We start from the raw sequence: 18796 nt of genomic DNA, 5'->3' as shown, positions 1-18796 counted from the left end.
CTCTATTGATGGGACACTGACGAAATCAAGAACAGACCTGCTGTATCCCGCTGCATGTGTATCGTAAATACTAATGTTCGAATACCTACCGAATCGGGGAATTGCTTTCCCTCTATAGGGGACACAGAGTACATCTGTTGCACACATTGCAATATTTGGGTTCTCTCTTTCTTTCTAAGTCTAATTATCTGTTATTTTCTAGCGCCTTGCTAGGCAACACCTCACTTTTGACTTCAATTTTGAAAATTTGCCCAGGTTAGGAAGGAAACGGGTTCTATTTGCAGGCCGGGACATAACAAAGTCTTAACAAAAATGGTAGTTATTCCCTGATTAACGTTCAGCATATGGGATAATGACAAGAGCTTGTTCACCCGTTGTCAGTATAATGTGACCGGGCAGAATGTTATGTTGGGTGAGTTCGGCATGGTAGTTCGGTGAGATAGCACTATAAGTGGTCATCAGATACGAGCTATCACAAGGAGGCAATTACATCAACATACCCTGTCTGCGGCACACATACACACATACACGCATACACACCACACATGGGGGCACGTCATTAAATGACATCAGCTGTTTATAGGACGTTAAACAAAATAAAAACAAATCTCCCGATAATGCGAGATAATCGAAATATTTTTCGACCCGTTGTTAGTATAGTTTGACCCGGCATAATGCTGTTCTTGGTGCCATCGGCATGGTATTGAATAAGATATATAAAGACGGCATCAGATCCGTGCTATCACAAGAAGGCATCTACACCAACATACCCTCACACACACACGCAGGAACGCATACAAAACGCACATGGAGGTTGGGCCTTAAGTAACCTTAGCTACTGACACATGTAGCACGTTGAACAATATGAAACCAAAGCAATTTTTCGAATGATTGTCTTATCTCAGCTAAGCTTGTGCCGATCATTTGACAGTTTAGATTTTAGTAACGATTTTTGAGAGCTTAACCTTCATCGCTATTGAACCATAGAATAATTTATAATAATTGTTTAGAATTAAACAAAAAATATTACAAGATATATCTTGGCCTCTGCAGGCAATCATCAAACGAAACATCAATTTGGATCAACCACCGGACACTAGGGAGACGATAAAATCGATGAAATATAATATGTAAAATGTTGACATCACCTTTTTCATGCTTGCAACAGCAGGGGAAACTCCGAACCAAAACAAAATGAACGTTCGACATAATTTAGTTACATTGTCATTCTATTTAAAGGGGGCTATTTAATCCAATGACAACCTGAAAATCGAGTCGATACTGAAAATATATATCTCCTAACGAAAGTTTAAGTAGTTGATAATGACACGACCTGAAGCCAACATCCAGTGTGGTCATTTTTATTTTTTAGGAGTTCACAACGCATTTTTGAATTTACACAATCCATCGCAAGTAAGAGTCATAAGTATCATAATATATACCTCTAATCAGATATTTCTGTTCACATTTAGATTTGAACATGCACGCACTGAGAGGGTAACGGTGCCGCAGTGAGAATTTTAAACCGAAGAAAGTACGATATCAATAGGATTAAATGTAAAATAGATCATTAATTTGAATCGATGTTTGAGATGCTGTTGAAAGACGATTTTGATGTTAAAGTACTATTCAATATATACATTTTTACTTCATGAAGGATTAAGAAACAACCCTGCATGCTATTACAAAAAAAGTATAATTTTGCAATATTACATGTACGAGTTATCATGTACTAAATTATAGATGATAATCATAAAAACATTTAAATCTATCGTGGAATATTCAATGATGGCACGCTATGATTTTGTGTTTTCTTTCTTTATTATATATGTATAATTATATTAAAACTTTTTTTGTATGTATGACCAAGTCGGGTGGCGAGGTGGCAACGCACTTGCCCTTCACTAAAACGGCCGGGTTCGATTCCCCGACCAGACGTTAAAGGTACAATTTATTTAAGTAAGAATTACTCACATATGTCTATAAGTGTATAAACACATGAACCGAATTAAACGATCATCACAATCGAGCGCTCAACTTGGCAAGTGACAGAAATAATGCGTAAAATTCAGAATTTCAATTGTGTGTTATTGTCGAGTGTATACTGGTTAATGTCTTTCAAATACATGAAACGTTTCCCATTAATATTTCGATTTACGTTCAAATGATAACTATGCATAGTTTCTGAATGAATCATTGTGCTGAATAGGGCTTCATGTTGTGCACTTGAATATGTAGGATGAACGAACAGCTATCATAAAACGTTATAACGAATTTTGTTAATATCTCTTGACATTAAATTGTAATTAAGATCAATTTTTTTGGCGCAGGCCAAATAGAAATGCTAAAATAAAACCAACATATTTATGTTTTAGCTATTATGACGTCATAAATGATATGGGGGGAAAAACCTATGTATTAGAGTTGAAACTAAGATAAAACACCACTATACTGTTAAGTAGATGATTCTCCAGTCTGATGCTTGAACAAACTATTTGATTGTGAAGATTTGTCATAATGACGTCATATTTTAAGTATGGCTTACTCATAGCAAAACTGTCAGTAATTGGCTTACTATATTACGAGCAAAACAACTGAATGAATGCGATAGATAGAAACACAGAAGCTGATATACTTCTTATCATTCTTAACATGAAAATATTCCTAAATTGTATTTATTTTTGAAATCTACACACGGGGAAGTTATTTATCTAAATACTGTATTTGCATTACTTGGACAGCTGGTGGTACCGAATCCGATTGATTTCTCTCTGTGGTATGCCGTTCACCTGCTCAACTTGTAGCCCCCACATAGTCTAACCCCCGGCAAACAGAGGGTACTAGATAAGATATAGACATCTTTCATCAAGAGCGGTGTAATGTATATACAGCAATAAGGGTTGAAATGTGCTGTGGTGAATTACTGTACACAAATTGGATTATCAGTCGAAATGGTTTAATGTATTTCGATGGACAATTCGGTGTGTGAATAGTCTTCAACAAATGTATATGAAATGAGAAAGAAGATAACATAAAAACCTTTCAGAATTATCTTGTTACAAATATTGGGGAGTTGGAAGTGGTAGTACGCAAAACGTACACAAATATGACAATATAGGTTTTTCTATTTCCGGCAAAATTCTTGCCTTCTCTTATTTCTCCGTTTGCTCAAGGAAACACATACAAACCAGATAACGGAATACTTTGAAACAAACCACTCATTTAACAGAACTTTTGTTTACTATGTCTACAAAGATGACGTATACGAAATCGTATGTTTTGCCGACTTTGTTTAGGGTACATAGTAAATAACGAAACATAATGGGGTCTTAATTCTCAATTACTGAAATAGCAAAATGAGGTATGACTTGTAAAATTATGGTTAATATTCATAGGGTACATCTAAGTATCTTTTGAATATTTATTGAGTAATTATTTGTTGAATATTAATTAATATTCATAGGGTACATGATTATTTCTTGAATATTATCTATTGCATTTTTTTTTTTATGTTTTAATACATTTATATTGCAAAATATGCATCGGTATTTTATAAGCTCAATACTTACATAATACCGGTATCGTTACCCAATGTGCACGCGTCCTGTCAACCTAAAGCTTTACATATTTTAATAAACCTAAGTGTCGTTATATTGAACTGATGTACAGCTCTATGAGTCCAATGTCTACCGAATGTTATGACTTCATAGTGTGTTTGTATGAAACAGAAAATGAAGTGGTGGCATGTAATGCGTCCCCTTCAAGACATGCTTCTTTAATTACTTCCATTTTGTTTTCGTTAATAACGTCGTTAGGGCGTTCAAATCGCATGTGTTACAATTGTGACCAAAAGTATACGGAAAGCTCTACAGATGTAAGCGTTTTCCTTTCAGCTACAGATCCCCGTAATCTGAAACTATGAATTTGAACCTTTCTTTTCGAAAATAACTTTAAAATATAGTTTCTTAAAAGAATCCCATATTGAAAATATACGAAATAAAACAGTGTTCTAAGAAAAGTTATACAACAAAGCAAGACCGGGATTCAAAACCTGGACATCCATTACAATGCGGTCGCTTTAACCAGCTGAATGTTCATATAGACCGATAATCACGTAGCTCAGTTTCTCTTCAATTATTTCCAAAACGAAGTTATGGGGAGGTAGCTCTTTGTTTGTTTGTTTAATGTTGTTTAACGTCCTATTAACAGCTAAGGTCATTTAAGGACGGCCTCCCCTTTGTGCAAGAATTATGCGTGTGGTGTATGTGTGTGTTTTTTGGGAGGCTGCGATATGTTCGTGTTTGTCTCCTTGTAATAGCGCAGAACTGATGCCGACTTTATAGTGCTACCTCACTGAAACATACTGCCGAAGACACCCAGCAGGACGCCCCCCCCGGTCACATTATACTGACAACGGGCGAACCAGTCGTCCCACTCTTTGGAATACGACAGTGGAAGTGCCTACAGCGAGACAGGGATCCTTAAGTTTATCAATAATCCCGAACAAATATACATTTGTACTGTGTAACATCGGAAATCGATTCCAAAATATTGCACCTCCACATAGAAATGTATTTAACGCTTAATAATTAGTCTAAACACAACGAAAGATGCCAACGTACAATAGTAAAAGGTACACCGAATAAACAAAACGGATATAGTTGATATTATGATTGTTAATTTAGATGTAAAAAAACAACATGTACAAGGTATTTTTAAATCATTATTTTTTTATTTTAAAAAGAAAAGAAAAACACTTGAATGGACAAATACAACATGTTGATAATACTTTTCTTGGATTGAAATTATCACTGTTACATGTTTTTTTCTGTCGGAAAGTAAAACGTATAAGGTTAAAGTGTAATACACACTAATAAGTTATAACACTTATCTATACTGGTTATAACACACGTTCGTTAAGCTTTTGACACACATCAATATTTCATAAATGTTCGTATTTCAGTAGATTTCCGGGACATATCATCTCCTGTAACTTTAACAAGCAATGCCGTTACGAGTTCTTCTGCGGAATCTTCACAACGACCTACGTAAAAACAAGATAGTATTTGTATTCACACAGAATTGGTAACATTTTACATATACACTGGTTGACCTCTTATATGTATTTACGTAAGTATACTAAGAGATTACGTTTGTTATTATACAAATAGTATAAATATATCGGGTTCATTGATTAGTTGAGAATTGCACTGGGTGTATATGGTATATGCATATTATATAAAATTAATCTGGTATTATTCAACTAATTGTACAAGCATTTTGTGGTGACGTAGATTTTACAAAACACTTGCACTGCCATTAGTAGTATCAGTGATTTTAAGCTCAATGACACAGTTAAGTAAATTTCCAATTTAGTAGGTGATGTTGCTAGACCCCTTGACACTTCACTTTGGGATGCTAATGGAGCACAACTGTTGAATCGTTTCGACAGCTGATATGTTTTGAGAATTGTGAGCATAAAATACCATTCTGATCACAAAACAGCGACCACTAAACATACCATATTTCCCAGAAATACAGAACAGTAAATTATCTACTCACGTTTTTCACCTCTGTATATTGTTGAAGTCCATACTCCCCTCTGTAAAACGAATATAACAATATATTCATCAAACAATTATAATCAAATCATGAATGAATGAAATATAACTTTTAGTTGGAGAATTTTCTAATAAAAGCATTAAGCTCCAGTTGTAGTCTAAAAATTTCTTATACAAACTTTCTTTTTTTCAGTTTTGAAACACAGGTCTGTGTCTCTTCATGAACAATTTGAAAAAGATTAGAATTTCTTATTTGTTGAATACGGAGTTTTGTTTTTATTTTAAAACATCTTTTAAGTTAAATGTGTTATGAATACAAACAGTAATTGAATGTATTTTGAAGACGTATGTTTTCTTGGTAAGAAAAGATTGTAAATACCCGGTGTCTCGACTCTTATCTAAGTGTTATGATATGCTATGGTGAACGGGTTTTGTAACTCTGAGTTTTAATGAATATTGTCGTTTCCTATAGTAAAGTCCTCAGAATAGGCTTTAAGTAATAAATTGAACCTGTTCAATGATCTGAATGCTGAAACGTTTTCAATCGGGTTTTTTTCAAAACACAACCATGCAACGATAATATGCAAGGATGTGTTAGTTCAATTGTGAACAGGCCAAATCACTTGAAAAGTAATCAAATGATCGATGACTTACAGTTCACGCCCAAGTCCGGACATCTTAAATCCACCAAATGGCGCCATGGGACTAATGATGTTGTAACAGTTGACCCTGGCAACGGGAGCACAATAGGAAATATTGTTACAAAAATATGCTTCATAAACAATGTTATTTCCGTTTAAGGATATTTACTTCTTCATTATGACTTCTCCTGTCTAAAATGAGAAAAACGCCTCAAAGGGAGATCACTCTTTACATAACTATGAGTAATGTATCTGCTAGCATCTCTATGAACCTAAAGTCTACATGAGACATATACATTGGACTTTTTTTGTGTATAGTATTTGTTACTGAATTCAACAAAAATGAACTTAAACCAAATTTAATATCAATCTGTATGCACGTTGAATGAACGTGTCGGTAAATGAAATATCAGTGACAAAGATATGAGCCAAACAGCAACAATTATGTCAGATGAAATCATAGATAATATCTTAAATGAAGGATTTGTGATAATTTCCGTCAGAACTTATGACAGTTTGCACAACAATGGGGTCAACATGTTCAATATTTAGTCAAATTTGTTTGCATACTTAAATAATGACCGTCTTACAAAAATATAATCCATTTTTACCTCTGGTACATTTCTATAATATATAATGTACGTATGTTGTAGTTCTGGAAAGTGGGGCTTTACCTCATAAACCATTCAACATATCCAAACTATAAACCTTGGGAAGGTCTGTCACAAATGCATGTATCAAGCTACTGTTTATACATGTGTTCTTTAACAACGTAATGTATATGTTGAATGACTTAAATCGATGGATTTAAATGGAGAAAAAAATACTCTATTTGAACACAAAGTTGAAAGTTGATATTAACGAAAACTTCTATATTTCTATAACATAAAAACGAGAATTCAGCAAATTTTATCATTTAAAGACGTACTCACGTAAGATTTTTGCTTGATTATAGAAAGATTTATTATCAAAACTTATTTAAATATCAAATAGTAAATGTTATAAGTTGTTCTCTCTATAATCACCAGACTGTTCCGGCCTTGACCGCCTGTGAGAATGTCATTGCTTTGTCAATGTCCTTTGTGAAGATAGCAGCACCCAGGCCATAATGGGTCTTGTTCGCCCGTTCGATCACCTCATCCATTGTTTTAAATTTGATGATTTGCTGGACAGGACCGAAAATCTAGGGAAAGAAAAAAACAATGATTGCTGCAAAAACAAATTTTAAACAGGCATCATAATGTAAATCTTACAGGATGCAGTTGTTATTTTTGCATTTTTGTGACAAAATACGACTGTGCAATTTTGATATTGCATTTTGTGCATTTGTTGATGTCGTAAGAGATAATTCATATAATTCCTTTTTATGCTCAGGAAATCTCTCATCAATTTGTATTTTATTTTATCTTGTATTTTTATGTTTATTTTATAAAAATTTAACTCAAAATTAGCACTTCGCAAACTCTAAACCAATTTATCATATACAATTTCGAATGTATAAAATGTTCTGTATATTTCTTAGGCTAATAATTAACCCCTTGTTAGTAATTGCAAAAATAAGTTTTTTGCAAGAACACAATAATGTGTAGTACCTCTTCTTTAGCTATGCGCATGTCGTCTTGGACCCCTGAGAACACGGTTGGTTTGACGAAGTAACCCTTTTCTCCATGTCTCCCCCCTCCACACTCCAATGTGGCTCCCTCCTTCTTCCCAGAGTCAATCAGTTCCATGACTCGCCGCAGCTGGACGTCGTCTATCTATAATGTAAAGGATATTTTACCGGTAATCAACCCTCCTGCCTCTTTTCCGCTTTATTTACATCTACTGTTTTGTTTAAAGAGGTTTAAGTTGGAACATCTGCTAAACATTGTAATCTGGACCCGTATTAATGAAACCTTTCTCATGCTTAAGTATGGATTTTGTGTTCAAGCCAGGAATTTACGTTTCAAAAGTAAGGCAAAATACTGTTTTGATCATTTGACATGAATAAAAAGAGTTTAAAGAAAGTTTGTTTGAGCACAAAATTAATGCTTTCGCATTGGAACGGTTTCATGAATACGGGCCCAGAGCTTACATTAATCCATTAATCAGTTATGTACTGTTAATCGTGCTTTTATTTATCTATTATATATTGTAATATCAACACGTATAATTCTGAAACCTGTACAATTCATGTGTTTACATTAAAAAATGTATCATTTCTGTGCAAATTAATCCTGTAGTACTTGAACACTTACTAACGTGTGTGTTTATCTCACTGATTTTCAATTTCACAGAATTGTACATTTGATTTAAAAAGATATGACAATTTTACATGTGTTTATTTCATTTCAAACCACCTGTCCGATGCATCTTTTTTCTTTCTTATTTTTCTCTTATATTTACGACAACGCAATCAATAATATATTAGTCATATAGTACCCAGACCAATGTAACTATATTAAACATGCAAAACAGGACAACTGCCCTAAACATCGAAAATGATACAGAAACGCAGCTTGTTATATGAGGTATCACATGATAATTATTTGCATGCGCAAATGTACAACCTAAATTAGATAATTGGATTCTCTAGAACACTTTGCATAATATAGGCGAATGCGCACTGACATAGACGAGAAAGGTCACTTTTATAACATTTTACTTCACAATCGTCCTATGTAAAATTTGTTGGAATACATAAATGTATCACCCTTCTAATTTGTAACACTCTCTCTGATTGGATATCCTGCTGGGGTCTATATTTATATAGACCCCGCTCTGCCAATCCTTCACATGTTGAAATAGCCTACAAACAATTTAAAGCGCGGCAAATTCAACAAAACAGGCAATGAGGGGGCCGCTAGAGTGGTAATTACATAGATGGTTATGTATTGTCCGAAATATTGTCGAAAAGGTGTCCGCTAGGGGCTATTTTGGTCGCAGTCAAGTACAACTCAAACTCACAAAGGGACTTATAATTTTGCAGAAAAGTAATGAAAGTTTGTCAGGGTGACAAAGTAGTTATCTCTTGGTTAGGAGGGGCCTACTGGCTAATAGACCCGGTGGGCTTTATAGACCCCTCGCCTTCGGCTCGGAGGTCCATAAGCCCGTAGACCCCTCCTTGCCCAAAGACAACTAATACTATAAGTCGAGTTTCAAACATTATTTTTTTCTCACTCGTTATGCATTCCACTATTCTTTACGCACACATGTTGATTATTCTTTTATTTTATTTAATATATGTGTAAGTGTCTGATTATGTCAAAACTTCAAGTACACAATTATAATTCTTGATAAAAGCATGGCATATAGTACCTGTACAGCACAATGACTGGAAATGCATTTCCTTTTGATCCATATTTATTAAATAAATAGAATTTGAATTGAAAGAATGAAATTATAGAACTATTGCGCATCCTTTTTACTTTTATAAATCATTCACAAATAACTAAGATTTTCAATAAAATTAGTTGAATGATATCCTGATAAAAAAAACAACATAAATTCACAGTACCTGCGGACCGTTTCTAGTTGCCGGATCGAACGGATCCCCTACAGCTCTGGCCTTGGCCATTTCAACACTCTTCTGAATGAAGGCATCGTAGATATCCTCCTGGACGAAGGTACGACTTCCGGCCGTGCATATCTGACCGGAATTGTACATCACTGCCTCATGTGCCCACACCACGGCACTCGCCACTTTACAAAACGAAAATAATAATAAGAATATACAACATTTGATAAAGCGCCCTATCTAGCCAGCATAAGCCACTCTTAAGCGCTTTACGATGTCATTTGCACTGTTTTCCTTACTGTGGTAGGATCTAAGTAATCTAATATATTTGATAGATACAATTTACTTTATGAGGACGCTTACGATAGAAATATATCAAAATAATCGATTGAGAGAATATATATAGCTCTGTTGTGCGAAGAGCAACTGACTAAAACATTTTAGTATGGTTTCCATAATGCTATTTTATCCATCTGCGTTAATGCGCTTCCATGATTTTCGTCTTTTAGAATTATGATACATGATATTGTATGATATACAACAATAATAAAATATTGGAATCAAAATGGTACTGTTGTCCTGTTAAACGTGTTCTTGAATAAAAGGCATGAGGAATTAACTATGGTATCATCCGTGACATTGGGGTTTGCGGATTATCTTTTGTATATTGATCATAATTATTTTTTAATTGTGTACAATTGTCATAGTTCTATATTGCAAAATGTAAGGTGATAAGATTATCAGATACAATTAGACCACAATAGGAATTAACAAAAATTCATTGTGAAGGGATAAAAAAAATACAATCAACCCAGAAACCACATTTACTGGAATTGTAAGCATTTCCTGTACAACGTGCCGTATCTGTCACTTGGACGCAGCATATTTAACGACACTGGGACCAAAAACTCACTGTCAGCATCAGCAAAGACTACGTTTGGACTTTTCCCTCCTAGTTCGAGTGTTGGACGCTTCAAGTTAGATTCGGCCGCGGCCTTCATTATCAGCTGTCCTACCTGTGAATCGAAACAAACTAATGTTTAGATTGATAATATCTTCAACAGGAAAACATATATGCGATGAAAACGACACGTATGTGAATTAGGTCTATATGCCAGGAACGTTTATCTTCTTGTTGTCACTCATATATTCTAGATAAGTTTAATGTTGAGTTGGGACAATCATCCATTAGAGAACATGCAATTATCATATTTATAAAAAGTAGATGTAGACTCCGGAATTTGCATACTAATCCATCTGGTATGTACTTTAATTATTCAATCGGCAACCTGCACCTTCCCCCAACTACCATTTCCAATCACATATACAAAACTACCGCAACCTCAACGGCTATCTGGAACATACCTCGGTGGAGCCTGTGAAAGAGACCTTGTCGACGTCCATGCTACTGGATAGGGCAGCTCCCGCAGTTTCCCCGTAACCCGGGACCACATTCACCACCCCGGGGGGGAATCCTGCCTACGATGTAATACACATAGACAATAACAAACATTGTAAGTGTTAAGATAATTGTATAACACAGATAAGCAGCATTCATAGTACTGCCTGCTACATTGCACTCGGTCTAACCACGCATTTATTGTGTAACTATATTATTACGGTGTAGAACCGCACGTTTTAACCAACTATTTTTATCAATATACCGTAGAACATTGTACCTACATTTTAGCTATATGTAACGTACCTCCTTGACTAACGCAGCAAGGTACAGAGCTGTCAGAGGTGTTTGTTCCGCAGGTTTGAGCACCACAACATTGCCAGTGGCTAGAGCTGGGGCCAACTTCCAAGCAGCCATGATTATGGGAAAGTTCCACTGAACGAACAAACAAATGTATACATGTAAAAGAGTGAAATAGAGAAGATCAACAAAAACTAATTCTGTCATCCTCTAAAAACTATTTCAAACCTGTGTAAAGCTATAAAATGAGGACGGTGCATTATTGAATCGATTCAGTGACAAATAGTTTAAAAGCTGACCGGTATTATTTGACCGCATATTCCAACAGGCTCGTGTTTGGTGTAACAGAAGTAATCTCCATCTGAAAACAAAAAGAAAGTTTTTAGACTTTGTCATAATGAAACTTAAAATGAAGATTTTATCTATCTTTTATTGTTTGAAGTTAAGGATATTTACGTTATAAGGTGTTTATCTTGAAAATTGTGACTTTCATCATATATCTCGCCCTTATTATTCACATCACATTTGCATTCTAGAACCAACTCTCACCAATAGGAATAGTTCTGCCTTGGACCTTATCCGCCCAACCAGCAAAATACTTGATGCTATTAGCAGAACCAACAACGCAAGCGTATGAGTCCTTGTATGGCTTCCCACCGTCGATGGTCTCCAGGCTCTGTAACCAAACATAAAACATGTTCCATACGGTGCTTTCACTTTCATTTTACTTACTTGGTATATTAACAGTACTTCAGGTCCATGCAGGTAGGGCGTAATAATTGTACCTGTTGCCCCCGTGGCATGATCGTAAGAGGCGACTAAAAGGATCTTATCTTTTCTTTTCTTTCTAAAAAAATGTTTTCTTACTAATGTCACTCTTGACAATTACTCACTTTTGGCCTTTAGTTGAGCGTTCGCCCCTTTGAGGAATGCTTTGGGCTCTGTCTACTGGCCGAGATATACCAGAGTCTGTAAAAATGGTAATTCTACCCCTGCTTAACGCTCAGCAATTAAGGACTTGGACGACTGGTTCGCCCGTTGTCAGTATAATGTGACCGGGTGGGCTGTACTGCTGGGTGTCTTCGGCAGTATGTTTCAGTGAGGAAGCACTATAAAATCGGCATCAGTTCCGCGCTATCACAAGGAGACAAACACGAACATATTGCAGCCTCCCAAAACACTCACACATACACTACATGCATGCATCTTGCACACAGAGGAGGCCGTTAGTAAATGACCATAGCTGTTGATAGGACGTAAAACAATACTAAACTAAACCAAACTAACCAAACCAACAGTCCTTGAGATCGTTTTGTGCTTATCCCGGTATGATCATTGATGTACATTACAAAATAGAGAAGGCTACTGGGAAGGAGCCTATACAACGGCTATGATTATTTTATTAATTTATTTATTAGTTTGTATATTCACTTACGAGTTGTGTTGTTTAAACATTATTTTATCAATTCAGCCTTGAACAAAATATCAAAAACAACCGCAAAGTCCTATGAATCGCAAATATACAAAATCTAGGTCAGCGTATGACAAACCTACCGCAAGATAATCCGCATCTCGCAAAATCAGTCCGGTTAGTTTGTCCAACAATGCTCCACGTTTGCTAGCGTCAAGTCGTCTCCATGGTGACCCAATTTTGAACGCCTCTTTTGCTGCTTCAACTGCCTTCTCAATATCCGCCTAAGAATCAATTAAACTGAAATCTTTTCAGAACGAATCAACTAACTGTAAGAATCAACTAACTGTAAGAATCAACTAACTGTAAGAATCAACTAACTGTAAGAATCAACTAACTGTAAGAATCAAATAAGTAGAACATAAACCACATTTTACCGTGACCGTGAATAACTGATGTAAGGCACGCGAAGTTGATGGCACTTTTAACAATGTGTGATATTGGATGCAAGAAAGCAAATGACACTGGACCTTACAGCTGTATAATTTCATGAAACATAGTTCGGTAGCCAGGCGGAGACATACCAAAGTCTTTAAAATGGAAGTTGTAACAACTGTTTTATCAGATACTTGCCTTTGACGTGGCACAATGTATTTAAATTAAGGTACCACTATACGACACTTTTGATATTCTAAGTTACAATCACATATGCAACAACCATACCGCCTCCAAAAAACATGCACAGATACACTCATACTTTACACATGTGACGACACGTCCGTAGACGACCTTGCTGGTAATAGGACACTAAACCCAATGTGAGTGACTTAAGTTGCTTATAGGACACTAAACCCAAAGTGAGTGACTTAAGTTGTTTATATGACACTAAACCCAATGTGAGTGACTTAAGTTGTTTATAGGACACTAAACCCAAAGTTAGTGAATTAAGTTGTCTATAGGACACTAAACCCAATGTGAGTTGTTGTCTATAGGACACTTAACCCAATGTGGGTGACTTAAGTTGTATATAGGACACTAAACCCAATGTAAGTAAGTTATTTATATGACCATAAACATAATATGAGTGACTCCTGTTGTCTATAGGACGCTAAACCCAATGTGAGTGACTTACGTTTATAGGACACTAAACCCAATGTCAGTGACTTAAGTTGTTTATAGGAGACTAAAACCGATGAGGGTGACTTAAGTTGTTTATAGGACGCTAAACCCAATTATAGTGACTTAAGTTGTTTATATGACACTAAACCCAATTCGAGTGACTTAGGTAGTTAATAGGACGCTAAAACCGATGTGAGTGACTTAAGTTGTTAATAGGACGCTAAAAACGATGTGAGTGACTTAAGTTGTTAAAATGATGCTAAACCCAATGTGACTAACTTTGTGTTGTTAATATGATGCTAAACCCAATATCAATAACTTAAGTTTTTTTATAAAACCATAAACATAATGAGAGTGACTTAAGTTGTCTATAGGACGCTCCACCCAATGTAAGTGACTTAAGTTGTTTATAAGACTATTAAGCCAAAGTGAGTGACTAACGTTTATAGGACACTAAACCCTATATAAGTGAATTAAGTTGTCTATAGGACACTAAACCAAAAATAAGTGACTTAATTGTTTATATGACCAAAAACCTAATATGAGTGACTCAGGTTGTCTATAGGACGCTAAAACCAATGTGAGTGACTAAAGTTGTTTATAGGACACTAAAACCGATGTGGGTGACTTAAGTTGTTTATAGGACACTAAACTCAATGAGATTGACTTAAGTTGTTTATAGGACACTAAAACCGATGTGTGTGACTGAAGTTGTTTTTAGGACACTAAACTCAATGAAATTGACTTATGTTATTTATAGGACACTACACCCGATGTAAGTGACTTAAGATGTTTATAGGACACTAAACACAATGAGAGTGACTTAAGTTGTTTATAGGACACTAAACCCAATGTGAGTGACCTAAGTTGTGTATAGGACATTTAACCCAATAAGAGTGACTTAAGTTGTTTATAGGACACTAAACCCAATGTTAGTGACTTTAGTTGTTTATAGGACGCTAAAACCGATGTAAGTGACTTAAGTTGTGTATAGGACACTTAACCCAATGTGAGTGACTTAAGTTGTATATAGAACGCTAAACCCAATGTGAGTTATTAATATGATGCTAAACCCAATGTGGGTGACTTCAGTTGCGTATAGGACATTTTACCCAATAAGAGTGACTTAAGTTGTTTATAAGACACTAAACCCAATGTGAGTGACTTAAGTTGTTTATAGGACGCTAAATCCGATGTGAGTGACTTAAGTTGTGTATAGGACACTTAACCCAATGTAAGTGACTTAAGTTGTTTATTGGACGCTTAAACTTTTTTGAGTGACTAAATCTGTGTTTAGGACACTAAACTCAATGTGAGTGACTTAAGTTGTTTATAAAACCATAAACATAATGTGAGTGACCTAAGTTGTCTATAGGACACTAAACCCAATGAGAGTGACTTAAGTTGTTTATTGGACGCTAACACCAATGTAAGTGCCTTAAGTTGTTTATTGGACGCTTAAACCTTTTTGAGTGACTTAAGTTGTTTATAGGAAGATAAAACCGATGTGAGTGACTTTAGCTGTGTATAGGACGCTAAACCAAATGTGAATTTCTTTAGCCGTGTATAGGACACTAAGGCCACAGTGAATGAATTAGTTGTTAATAGGACGCTAAACCCAATGTGAATGAAAACCGACGTAACTCACTTCAAATGAAAGAAGGACACTAAACCCAGTATAATCAAATCAAATGAGGTTACTCTTGATTCCACCCACAAAAAGTCCCGGTGTGAACCTATGCTGACCAGCAATAGAGCGGTTCATATAATTTGAAAAAACTTATTTATTAAGGTATTTTCATAATTATTGAAAAGAAGATTAGGATAAAAAGGGTAATTGTTACCTTATCTCCTTCCTGTATGTCTGCAATCTTCTCTTCAGTACAGGGGTCCAATGTTGGAAACGTCTTTCCGCTTACGGAGTTAACAAACTCATTGTTTATAAAAATCTGGGAGAACAACATATAAAATTATTACATTCTGTGACCCTCATCGTTAAAGAGAGGAAAATGAAGGTAAAACCCAATAAGGCATCTTTGGTATCCTTTTAAATAAGAGCTGTTCCCACAGCTCCATTGAAATATGATTAGAAAAAATATTTACACAAACGCTAGGATATTTTAAATCCACTTAGTGTTATGCAGCTCTGGTTATTTGCGTTACTATTGACATAAATATTATATTGTAACAGCTACGTTGTGGAATAGCTTACCATCTGCTATTAGGAAGTCAAATACCCTGGCCAAGTTCAAGAGGGACATAAAAACTCACCTCTTCACGTCTGCATTTTAAAATCTTTGCAAAGACGTCATGTAAATACCACCCTTTTATTTGTTCAATTATGTGCACTTTGCTTGTTAAATATATGATTGCAAGCCTTTGTTGTTTGTTTTCACAATTTTAAATATTACTATTATCCATATATTGTAAAGCGCCTTAAAGTAATTTTACCAATTATATAGGGCGCTATATAAATGTTGTATATTATTATCATTAATATTAATAAATTGTTCATCTGATAATTAAAACGAATGTTAAACCTCAAACTTTCAGGGTTTTTTCAGTTTAATATTTGCATTTAAATATAAATAGTTTTGTTGTACGTTGCAATGTAATATGGTTTGAGATTGAATGCCGCTGAAATGGGTTAGGTATCATATATGATTACATCACACAAGAGAAAATATCTTACTCCCCATCACAGCCAGACGATAATGCTAGTAAGTCATAGACTATTAGAAGCTCGAATGAGTTATATTTATTTTGCAGAAAAGCTTAAATATCTTATAAACATCAATATTTACCTGTGTGTACTTGATTTCGGGTGTTCGGTTGGGTGTCGCTGTACCGGCCATCTTGTCGAGTTATTGGTTATGAAACTATAGCTAAAGGCCGCTCGGTAAACGAGATTGTATGTGATTAAATATGTATACACATGTTTCAACCAGGAGATGGTATGATAAATTGTCCTCTTGCATTGTTGTTACATCTATAGACAAAAGGACGTATATTACAGCTTAGAATAAATTTAAACACATAATACAAGCATATGAAAGCGAAAATGTATTTATATATATATATTGATTTATTTACATTGTATACAATAGTAGTTAAATGGTGAACATCTGGAAGTTTATAGCGTATCACACGTGTGTTATGAAGCTGATAATATCAGGCCTAAATATAGGACGTTACATTATCACACACTACTCACTGTCGTGTACTGTTCATAGTACTATTTGCTTAGGCTCTCTATTGATAACGCCATGTATTTTGTTCTTTACATTTTCATATTTTGATGACGCTCCCAATTTTACCTTTGGGACCGCCTGTTAAAACAGAACTATACTCTTGAAGAAAAGTCAATGTTATTAACATGAATACTTACAACTTCAAATCTTTGAAACATAACAAAGGTTATAAAGGTTCACGTCTTCTGCTTCAGGTAAATCTAAGTCTAATATCAATTATTTGACAACCTTAAAGTGGAAATAGAATAATAACGCAACATTGGTTCACAATCAGTATTCCAAGAATGTAAAAACCGCAAGCCAGAGGATGGTTTATGTATATGTATTATAGCGAAAAATCTTATATATCTTAAATATCTCCTTGTTTCATAATTGTTGTAAAACAAATAAAGTTTATAATTATATCTTACATATCTGATTCTGCTACGGAGTTATTGATATAACTGTCTTGTCTGTATAATACAGAAAGCAAACGCCTGCAATATTGCTTTGCGTACATACCTGATACATGGTCATATATATCTATATGATTCATGTTGAACATGCATATTGCTGTAGCACATTTTGATTTTGTGGTACAATTGTGATAGCGGCGTTTTTTAAATGAGAAATATATCCTTCATATAAAAATCAAATTGAAAAAAAATAGGGTGGTATGTATATATCTCCTCGTAATATAATATTCCCATGCATATTTTATTCATCATACGCTATTTGATGACACTTGTATCATGAATAGTAAATTTGATATCGTAATACTCCAATAAAACCTTTATCGGTGAAATTCTATCTCTATTTTTATCTACAAGCGTCTTCAGGAATTGGCTCCTTGAACATTTTCGTATTAATGTTTTGCTCTCAGCTGTGTCACAAAATTCCAAAATTATAATAAATAATAATACAATACAACAAACAAACGAACGAGAAAGTTTCTTACCTGTTATATTTTCTTTTTTAACTTACAAATACACAGATATTTGTGTTAATCTAAAGTGGAAATTGAGAGCAGGTGTAAAACTTAATCTCAGATATGTGCCTTTATTTTCGGACGTATACTTTTTCTGTGGACTATCAAAGTAATTAGCCGAGAAATATAACTCCAAATATCGTGTTGGCTAATCAAAGATTTCATAATATGGCACTCAAGTTGTAATACCCAAACATACAGTATGTAAGTACTTATATTTATAGCGGGGGGGGGGGGGGGGGGGGGGGGGGCATGGACCTTTTCTATTTCTATAACAGTAATCATCAACTTGTTCATGTATTATACTTTTGTAAGTCTTGTGCTATCACTGTCCTAGTAAGAAGCTATAGCCTGTAATCCATCCATGTGTATTGTCAGCATTTCATTTTACAGTGAAACATGAACTTGAATATAAGTATCAGCATTCAAATATGCATTTGTAATGCATAAGCGAGTATTACCATTGATCGGTACAATTCCTGTGTGCCTGGACTTTTTCGCCTATTTCGGTCACCGCAACTAAGGCGAATTTATCACGACAGCGAATTTTAGGACAAAATATACCCTCTATATGAATTACATGTAACGAGCAAAATATACGCTAGCCGAACAACTACTTTACCGGTGATAAGAGAATAATTGACGAGGGGA

The 18796-nt window shown here is 35.0% G+C and overlaps 1 protein-coding gene across 1 annotated transcript; it reads right to left on the bottom strand.

Annotated features, from left to right (window-relative positions):
* Positions 1-4730: 4730 nt before the first annotated feature.
* On the bottom strand, positions 4731-16843 carry LOC110458855 (retinal dehydrogenase 1-like). Its single transcript, XM_021510811.1, has 14 exons — positions 16732-16843; positions 15772-15876; positions 12952-13092; positions 11947-12073; positions 11697-11758; positions 11404-11532; positions 11064-11177; positions 10612-10714; positions 9699-9883; positions 7795-7959; positions 7228-7385; positions 6216-6290; positions 5563-5602; positions 4731-5044 (listed from the first exon to the last, which is right to left on the bottom strand). Exons 1-14 carry the CDS (start codon positions 16780-16782, stop codon positions 5012-5014), a joined length of 1488 nt encoding a protein of 495 aa, XP_021366486.1. The 5' UTR covers positions 16783-16843; the 3' UTR covers positions 4731-5011.
* Between the last annotated feature and the right edge of the window lie 1953 nt (positions 16844-18796).

The sequence above is a fragment of the Mizuhopecten yessoensis genome, unplaced genomic scaffold (assembly GCF_002113885.1).
Source record: "Mizuhopecten yessoensis strain PY_sf001 unplaced genomic scaffold, ASM211388v2 scaffold9847, whole genome shotgun sequence".
Lineage (NCBI taxonomy): Eukaryota > Metazoa > Mollusca > Bivalvia > Pectinida > Pectinidae > Mizuhopecten > Mizuhopecten yessoensis.
Note: the sequence above shows the minus strand (reverse complement) of the source record. Positions and strands in the feature narration are given on the sequence as shown.